The 10438-nt window shown below is 46.0% G+C and overlaps 1 protein-coding gene across 1 annotated transcript in view; it reads right to left on the reverse strand.

Moving 5' to 3' along the window:
- Positions 1-1754: 1754 nt before the first annotated feature.
- Positions 1755-10438, reverse strand: part of znrf2b (zinc and ring finger 2b) — a 63704-nt gene continuing 55020 nt past the window's right edge. Inside the window, exons 3-5 of the mRNA XM_084442652.1 lie at positions 3152-3257; positions 2746-2841; positions 1755-2534 (exon numbers count right to left, since the gene is read on the reverse strand). Of these exons, the coding sequence (XP_084298778.1) occupies positions 2784-2841; positions 3152-3257 (164 nt within the window). The 3' untranslated portion in view covers positions 1755-2534; positions 2746-2783. The remainder of the gene's footprint in view (positions 2535-2745; positions 2842-3151; positions 3258-10438) is intronic.

Consider the following 10438-nt stretch of genomic DNA (forward strand, 5'->3'; position numbering starts at 1 on the left):
TATCAACTGTAACCTTGCTGAAAGTGGAGAATCAACAGAATTTAGAGACACAGTTGACACAAAGAAACCTTAGTTACTTGGGTCTGATACTATTAAAAGCCTCCACCCAGTAACCAACATAACACAATTGTTAGCATAGCTGTATTACAGTCTTAATACTCAACTCTCCTAATTAATCAATATTGATTTGCCAAGGAAGGGTCAACTGGCCATGACTAGTTCTCAGAGGTGCATCAGTTATCAGACATCCAATATAAATAATTCATCATGACCAAGGACCTGTCGTCATACACATTGGTGAGATTGAATACAACACGTTGATTGTAAAATTCTTGTTTATAAAGTGTCTCTTCTAATTCCTTCTGTCCTCACATCAAAGCTGACATTAAAGAGGTTTATCTAAACCTCAGCTAGCAGCGTGCCCTTAGAAAGCTCTCAAACCCTTAAAGAGAAAAGTCTCAAGGCCTTTTTAAACATTTGTATAGAGAGTGGACGCTGAATGAGTTGGTATTGAAATGTGCAAAATAAACTAAGCTTAAAGGGATAGTCTACTCCAAGGTCAAAGTTTAGCAATTTGTCTTGTCTTTAAAGCGGTCTTTTGTAGATATGGCGGAAAAGGACCATATACTTTCTCGATCTACTCAAGTACAGTAGATTCAAGATTAATTTCAGTACTATCGGCATCATCTAGAAATTACAAACATTTGATGAACTTGGATATTTTAAGTAGACTATTCCTTTAAGTTGTCACAGGGCGTGTGACTCATTAATGACTCATTAACATGATCCAAGAGCCATCTTGTCTTCCTCCTGGCCTTTTCCCACTATCTCTCCTCGCTGTCCTACTAATATCCTCATAGGCTGGTGAGTGGTTTCCTAACGTTTGGGATTGGGGAGTCAGTGTGTGCCAATGTTAAGCAGGCAGCTACTGTACTGCATAAACACTGACTGACAAACACAATGAAACCGCTAGTTGTCTTTCAACTAAGGCCTGTCTGTTACCATTTTTTCCTTCTTCATCACACACAATAAGATCTTTAAAAAAAACACCACAGCATGATGTCAAATCTGCCCATGTATAGTCAAATAATTTGCTTAACTGATACAAATCATGATAAATAATGATTGAAAGTCAAGATGAGAGGGGCTGAAAGTGTGAACCCTGTAAAAGGCTTGATTATATACAGCACCCACTGTGGAGGCCCTGGGGAGGGGCCGCTCCCGGCCCAGGAAGGGGCCCTCCAGGTGGACGTCTGGGGTCAGCACACAGGGCCTCATATCCCAGACGGATATTGCTACAAACTAGAAGAGACTCTGGAGAGGTGCCTGAGAGTCAAGACAGAGCCCAGGTTTTATCACAGCGCAGTTCACCGTGCTGCCCGTGCAGGCATAAAAGGGGTTGTTGTTAGTTGGAGGAGAGAGAAGAGAGGGTGCCATCCAGTGGTGGGGTAGCGTATAGCAGGGCACTTCTAATCTGTGGCTGGTGGGGGAGCCAGGGTTCTGTTCTTGTGTGTGTGTGTGTGTGTGTGTGTGTGTGGGGGGGGGGGGTCACATTCAGCTGGGTCTGTCTGTCTGTATGCAGCGTCTCTGTCCATGTGAAGACAACCCCGAGGGATGGGGTAGGAAAAAGCAGGCTCCGCCTCCCCCGCTGTCCAATCACACTACGCCTCCCCCGCTGTCCCCCACCAATCACACTGCACCGCTCCGTTCTCCCGCCTCCCCTAGGCCCTTAGTATCAGGAAGTGAAGGCACTGGTAAACACGGTCGGTGATGAGGAGGAGGTGGAGGAAGAGGAGGAGGAGGAGGAGGAGGAAGATGCGGAGAGACAGAGGGGGATGGTCACTCTCCCCCTACACGTTCTCTCCTCCCCCTAGAATGTCCTCCTGGCGTACAATCAGCTGAGACGGACAGGAAGGAGGCCTGGATCTGCCGTCCAATAACACATCAGCAGCACTGGAGCTCAGCCAATCACGGGAGCTTGATCGCTGAGGGGACGTCCAAAAAGTGGTTTGTTTGCCGTGCCGTCAATGTCACCGTGCCCACACGCGCGCGTGTGTGTTCAGACCAACAGCATTTTCCTGACTGAATAGTTGTGCAACAAAAGAGCGTTCCCCCAACCTCTGACTGTAAGTGGAAGGGGTGTCTGTATGTGTGTGTGTGTATGTGAGTGTGTGCCTGTATGTCTGTCTGTTTGTGTCTTCTGCCTGCCAGTCTGGAGTGTGTGCGTGTATGTGTATGTGTGTATCTGCCAAGATGCAGGAGGTGATTGTGTGTGAGTGGAAACAGATCATCATTAAAGGTGTATCCCTGAAGATTGCTTTAATGAGTTTTGGCACACCATGGTACTTGATGGTTGGGGAGAAGGCGGGGTGGGGGTTGGGGGGGGGGTTTGGAAAGTAGGCGGGTCAGTTCCCGCACTGCCCACAGAGTCACAGTGTCCAGCAGTCTCCTTGGCAACGGAAGAGGGGAGGGGATTCACATTGTTGTCTGTTGTCACTGGAGCAGATCACTTTGTCATCTAGGGAGTGAGGACCCTATAGGGAGAAACACAACCGAGAAATGAACCACAGAGAGCTCAATTAAGGTGTTGCTATCGCAACCAAGCAAAAAAGAGCAGTAACTTCTCTGAATAACAAAACTATCGTTTTTATTTTGTAATTCACGAGGAACTCTAAAGCAGAAATTCATAGACGTTCTCCCAGAAGAGGCTGTTAAAGTTTTAGAGAGTGAAGCTTATAGGCTTACCTGTGCAAAAAAAAAAAGAAAAAAAAAGTAGATGCCCTTTAGTCTGCCGGGTGCTCCGGGCACGATCTGTTAACCTCGAACCACTCGTCAATACAGCTGTTAGGCAGAGGGAGAGAGAGAACGAGAGAGAGAGAGAGAGAGAGAGAGAGAGAGAGGGAGAGAGAGAGAGAGAGAGAGAGAGAGGGAGAGAGAGGGAGAGAGAGAGAGAGAGAGAGAGAAAGAGAGAGGGAGGGAGAGAGAGGGAGAGGGAGAGAGAGAGAGAGAGGGAGAGAGAGAGCGAGAGAGAGCAAGAGGGAGGTGGAAAGAAGGAGAGTTGAAAGAAAGAAAAACAGAAATATGAGTCCTACAACTGATGAACCATGAAGCTAGGATAGATCCCCAGACGGATGGATGGAGGGGGTCTCACCCTTTGTGGTAGATACAGAGACAGGGCAGGCGGGCGATGGTGTCTCCCTGCACCAGCTCCTCCAGACATATTGCACATTCCCCCGCGTCCTTGGTTAACACATCCTCTGTGGACACAAGGCAACAACACGGCACAATCATGAGGATGGCTCCACACTCTGTACTGCTGTACTTTTCCACTGCTGAAACACCCCACACTCCGTCCATCCATCCATCCATCCATCCATCCATCCATCCATCCATCTATCCATCCATCCATCCATCCATCCATCCATCCATCCATCCATCCATCCCTCTCTCTCTCTCTCTTTCATCCATCCATCCATCTCTCTCTCTCTCTCTCTCTCACTCTCTAGCCTGGGCTGCCAACATGCAGTATCCCAAACAGCCAGCAGAGGGTGCTAGCAGTCCATCCAGAGAGTGATCGCGGCTACTCTTCTCATGCAGGAGGGTCAGATTCCATAATGTGTAGATAGATATATTTATTGTCCTTTCGGAAATTTGGTTTGTGCTTTTCAGCAGCAGTCGGACAACAACAGTCACAATAGACAGTAAACATTGACGACAGCAGCAACAATAACAACAGCAACAGTAACAGCAGTACAAGCACAAGTACAGTGCATAGCCATACAATACAATGGCAGACAGGCGACAGGACACTTCAACAACATCCACACATCTGTGTACAGCATGTCAGGAATGCACATCCAGTGGCCTATCACAGCTTGTTCAGCCTTATAATACTGGTTGGCACAAAGGACCCGCGAGCCTGATTGGTTCGGAGGGCTGGCTATACCGCCTGCTTGATGGTAACAGCTCATATGCAGTAAATAGAGGATATAATGGTTCTCTCTAATGGTTGCCTGCCCTTTCCTCACCAATCGGGACTCGCAGGTCATCGTCATACAGTTCTGTTTCTGCTCAGCCATCTTGTTTGACATGTTGACTCTCATGCAGTTTACTTCTATTGCTCACCGACAGTGAGAAATACCAGGCTATAGCACAGGAAGTCAAAATACTCTCCACAAAGGAGCCATAAAAGAGGCTCAACTCATCTTTGTCCACTCTAAACTAAACAGTCTCAGCTTAACCCTAAAAAATAAGCGCTGCAGTCCTTTTTTTATAAATAGCGTCTGTGTTAGAGTTCCATGTCAGTTTGGCATCTATTATTGTTCCTAAGTACTTGTACTCCTCTAATACTTCAATACCCTCCCCCTCAATAGTCATCTGCTGATGTGTGTTGCCGCTTTTCCTAAAATCAAAGATAAGTTCCTTCGTTTTCCTGGTGTTTAAATGTAGGAAACTAGACCTGCACCAGTTAACAAACTGGTCTTCCCATCCCCGGTTGCTGGTTTCATCATTATTCCTAATCAACCCCATGATTGCAGTGTCATCTGCAAATTTAACAGTAGCGTGGTCAATTTAGTCATTAAAGGATTAACATGGTGATTTTCACTTTTTTTGAGTTTGAACGTGCTATTTGCACAATAGGACATTGAAGAAACACAATAAAAACATTAAATATATCCGTTTTGTCGTTTTTGAGAAACTGGAAGCGTAACATTTTCAGTCCAATTTGACTCGGGGTAAAAATACTCCGAATTCGTGACGTTTTTCCCATTGTTGACGTCACCCTAAAGTTTGAAAAACCCTCCTCCACTCCCCTGCACCGCCTCCAACAGAAACCTGTCTGCGCCGTTTCACCATCCATCTAACACGGTAAGGTAGTTCTGAACCTTTTCTCATCTTGAGAACAATTGAATAGTTGCAGTCTCAATGATGACCACCTCTTATTTTAATATAATTTGTACATTTTATAGGCCTAATTGTATTTGTGGTTGTCATACAAATTGGGAAGTTTTTACCATGATCGTGTCTGTTTAGTAGCCAACCTAGCTAATGTTAGATAAACGAACCATAACGTTAGCTGTAATTGGCAACAGTTTTTAAAAAGCTGTCTGATCCAGCTAGCTATCTGTCTTTATCCAGCATGTTGACGTTAGCTAGCCTAATGTTTGGAATGTCAGCTAGCTGTGTTAATTATCCTAGCATGCTAACGTTAGCTCTCAATGCATTTGCTTTTGGTAACGTTAGCCCTCCAGTGCAATGGCAGAAACACAGCGCACCATACTGTACTCTTCCCTGGCATCAAATCTACTTGCACCAGGTGCAAACTGTGCTGTAAGGTTTCCGAAGCGATAGCCTACCATAACTGTTGTGAGCGTGCTTTGTTGTATAGGCCAATACAATAGGCAAAGTTACGAAGTCAAAGGTGGATATAAGTCAGTTTGTCTCCACAAGAATCTCCCGATTATCTCTCGCTCAAACTTAATTCGATATAATTTAGACTTACTGATAAATAGCCTATTGTTGTAATTTATGCTGTTTTGCATATGCAAAATATCGATGCTATTACTAATCGCTTTTATAATTTGTCCCCTTTTCTTGTAGCCAGATCACTACATTTCCAATACTGGGACTCGGGAGGTCCAGGTCCCTTCAGGGCTCTGGAGGTGTGCCGGTCCTGGAGGACAGGTTGCAGCCAATGTCACCTAATGATATTATAAATGTTACAACACCGCCCTGTTTTATGAGAAAGTAGCCTATGTCTTAATTTAATGTCATGTTGTATGCGCAACAATTACCTCGGAAAATAAAGACGTAGTCCTACAGTACCCGTGCGGGTTTTTGTCATTTATTTATTCTCACATTTGAACTTGATCAAACACACCTGCTGTGTACTGAATCGTTTGTCCTAAGGTCTTGTATTGTAGCGTTGTGATGCGCATATAGAGGCTATTGTGCTAAAATTATGACTACATTTCAGGGTGGGTGGAGGTGAAGATATTAAGTCAAGTTATTATGTTCCTTTCATAATTTACAACTCTAAATAATTGTAATTCTGCAAAACATTCTGAAAGTTGTGTAAACCTTATCATCACTGTGGCATCTGCTCCACATAATGTTGATCATCCCAGCACCTCGATCCGACCCAACTTCAGGAAGCATTGCGCATTTTGGGATTAAACAGCTCCAGTAGATATATTCTATTAGAACCAGAGGGCATTACAATAACATTCAAAACGAGATCTATTGACTGCATGACAAAATAGTCTCCAGACTCCGGAGTAGGCTATAGCCCTTGACCGCTGCGCTCACGGAGTCGTGGTGCACGGCCCGCTATCTCTCCAAACGCATGCAGTCTCCCACATAATTCGGGGTAGGATAAGTAGGCTACATGTAGGCTACATCCTCTCCCCCTTTCTGTAAAGCGCACATTGTGTTGCCTTTGTATATGAAACAAGCTATAATGATTGAATTGATCTGACTAATAATCATTTATTGCGGTGGTATTCCACTCAATTCCTTTATATCACCACAACTGACAGATGTTCCCAGAACAGTAACGTTTCAGTGTTCAACTGGCTTTGTTGGACACCTACTAAGATAAATAACGTTAGACTGGTGAACAATGCGGATTTTATGTCGGTTTCACAGCGCAAATGATCTGTCTTCTGGTAAGACCCACAGTTGCAATTATTTGACTAACTAGGTCTATACTGTTCGTAGCTGGCTGAAAGCTAGTCTAATAGCCCAAGCCTCCAAGCTTGCGTGGCCGGCTGCAGGGTGCTTTTCCTCTGTCGCGGGGGAGACGTGTCGTCGTTATACTTTTATCGTACTTTTCCCAAATTGGCCTAATGCAAATTCGAGGATACGGCCTGTTAGGTAGCGTGTATCTTTATAATGTTTGGGGGTTAATATAATATTAAGGACTTTGTAAATGCCCCTGGTTAGCAGCTAGAAAAATGGCTATTGATCTGGCTGTTGCGCGATCTAGCTCTTGTGTTGTTTAGCTCGGAGCGGTGGTAGCTATGGTAACGGGGCACACGCCTGTCAATCATAATGATTCCAGTTGGTCATTTGCTCAGAGAACTGTCAATCAGTTGTTATGAATCACGCCCAGTTTTGAGTGAGTGAACTTTTTGAGTGGCAGATTCAGACCTCTAAAAACATGTTTTAAAAGAATTTGTATGGATGAATTCTGAAATAGTTAAACACATGTGTTTTGTTGTTGCCTAAAGATACCTGGAAAGTGTTATATTGAACCACCATGTTAATCCTTTAAAGGAAAATGCTCGTTTTTGACAACCTGGACCTTATTTACGACATATTATAAGAAGTTTGACTCACCCAGATCACTTTTGTGTTGTTCGGAGGCCTGTAGAAGAAATTTAAAATCCAGCGCGAGCCAGTATATCCATGTAATGGCGGCGCACGGGGCAAAGGGAATGCAGTTTCTCAAAATCCATTTTCGGCCGCTAAACGGTTGTTTTCATCAATCAGATTGCATGAATCGACAGTTGATATTCCTCTACGCGAGCCATTCTTTCGGTTTTCAAATACGTGGTCTGTAGCCTCTGTAATATGATCTTTACACTGGCTATGCTCCCTCACATTCTCTGCGCTACGATCGGATTGTTGCTGACGAATGACGACGACAATATTCTCGGCACCAACTACGATCGTAGCGCAGAGAATGTGAGCCGGAGAATAGCAGGCTGCGCGCTGGCCTGTGCGCATGCGTGCTGGAGCAAGTGGGGGAGAGGCTTGTAAAGATCATATTACAGAGGCTACAGACCACGTATTTGAAAACCGAAAGAATGGCTCGCGTAGAGGAATATCAACTGTCGATTCATGCAATGTGATTGATGAAAACAACCGTTTAGCGGCCGAAAATGGATTTTGAGAAACTGCATTCCCTATGCCCCGTGCGCCGCCATTACATGGATATACTGGCTCGCGCTGGATTTTAAATTTCTTCTACAGGCCTCCGAACAACACAAAAGTGATCTGGGTGAGTCAAACTTCTTATAATATGTCGTAAATAAGGTCCAGGTTGTCAAAAACGAGCATTTTCCTTTAATTAGTCATTAACTTGTATGCAGAGTAAATAGTATTGGGGAGATTACGCTCCCTTGTGGGGCCCCTGTGTGATGGGAGATGACACCACCTCACCTACTCTGACCCGTAATCGACCCGTCAGAACGGACTCCACCCACCTAATAATGTTGCTATTTACTCCTAGCTTCAGTAGCCTCTCCATCATGATGTGGGGTCTGATAGTATTAAATGCTGACGAAAAGTCAACAAAAAGGATATGAGCATATTGTTCTGGCTGATCGAGGTGAGAGTGAATCCTATGTAGCAGGTACAAGAGAGCACCCTCCGTACTCCTCTCTCTCCTGTATGCAGACTGTAGGGGGTCTAGGTCATGACACACTTCTCCAAGGACACTTCTCCAAGTGCGTCATGACCTAGACCCCCTACAACAATCCTCTCCATGCTCTTCATTAGAATTGAGGTTAAAGCAACTGGTCGATAATCATTTAAGACAGTCGATTTTGGCACTTTTGGAACAGGTACTACAAGTGACGTTTTCCTTGCCCCGTATCCAGTGACATTTCAAAGAGATGCCTGAACACAGGGCCTGAACACAGGGCCCGAGTTGCTCCCTACACTCCTTCAGAATCCTCCCTTGGATTCTGTCGGGCCCAGCAGCCTTCCTAACCCTACAGACCTCCTCAGCTGTTATGTTGATGGGCTGACCCCCGTCGAGCTCCTGCCTAATCAGGTCACATTTACCTGAGAGGTCTCTCGTATCGAGCCTAGCATAGAATGTATTTAGCTCATCGGCAAATGTCAGGTCATCCTCACTATTCCTAACAAACCTTTTCTTCTCCTTCCCTATCACTGTATACGGTACACCCCCTGCCATGCCTGCCTTAAGTCCTTACCCCTTATCTTCCCTTCAATCTTCAGTTTATATTTATGTTTTGCAGTCGTTGGTTATTTGCCTTATCTCTTTGGCTCTGTGGATTTTAAAACTCTCCATTTCCTTCTCAAAGCTTCTTTAAGTTCCTTATTCACCCATGGTTTGTCATGGGTGTTGTTGTGAGTATCAATACTGATATATATATATATATATAATAGAGAGTATTACAGCATTACTACAACCCCAAACCACTGAGAACAGGTGGTATAGTGTTGAATCAATACGAGCAGGTAGGTCTTTACTTTACTCAACTCAAAGCACTCCTTTGACCACAGGGTCCTTACGGTGCTCCCTGCCCCCCCCCCCCTCAGTCATCACGCCTTAACACGCGCGTGTTCACCGTCCCTCCTCTCTGCTACGGCAGACTGTCCATCGTCCAGTCTGCTCCTCAACACGGAGACAGAGTGGCGGATTCGGCGACGGATTCACACGTAGGAGGAGCCTACAGAGGAAAAAGACGCCGGTGTTGCTCAACGCGATGCGCGCCGACCTCGCGCCGACCTCGCGCCGACCTTGCACCGCCCTTGCACCGTTACGTAGAGAGCCCCGTCGCGCTGCCCGTTTTGTTTCCCCTTCGGCTCCGCCCCTCCCCTTTGCTACGCCCCGCCCCCTACGCTGTGGTGTCTCTCATTCTGCCCTTGGCCTCGTTCTGGCCCCCTACGCGCTCCTGTCCTCCCCCTCCTGACAGCAGGGGGCTGTTCTAGCCAGCAGCCGAACATCGAGGGCCGTGGACAGCAATGTGGCTCCACAGTCACGATGCGCCCGTCTGCCTCCAACAGGAACGCCGCAGCGAGAGGCGTCATGGAGGCGTGACACGAGGAAGCGAGGGAAAGAAGAGGACATGAAAACAACCGCACACACGCACGCACACACACACACACACACACACGCACACACACACACACACACACACACACACACACACACACTCCTAATCATATACTGTAATACAACTGGGGTTCCTCACATACACACACACACACACACACACACACACACACACACACACACACACACACACACACACATACACACGAATGAACGCACCGACCCACCCAGACACACACACACACACACACACACACACCCACACACCCACCCACCCACACACCCACCCACCCACCCACACACACACACACACACACACACACACACACACACACACACACACACACACACACACACACACACACACACACACACACTTACTTTCCCAATCACATAATACAACTGTGTTTGCTCAATGTAGTGTTCATTTCATTCACACCTCGATGATTGCATCTGCTTGATAGACTGTGCCAGTGTGCATGGGTGTATCACTTGCCTCGTGTGTGTGTGTGTGTGTGATTGTGCTAGAAGATCTAGAAAACACAAAAGCCAGGCTATCAATACTTTATCATTAAGCCTAAACACACACACACACACGCGCGCACACACACACACACGCATGTACGC

Source organism: Borostomias antarcticus (genome assembly GCF_949987555.1).
Source record: "Borostomias antarcticus genome assembly, chromosome: 8".
Lineage (NCBI taxonomy): Eukaryota > Metazoa > Chordata > Actinopteri > Stomiiformes > Stomiidae > Borostomias > Borostomias antarcticus.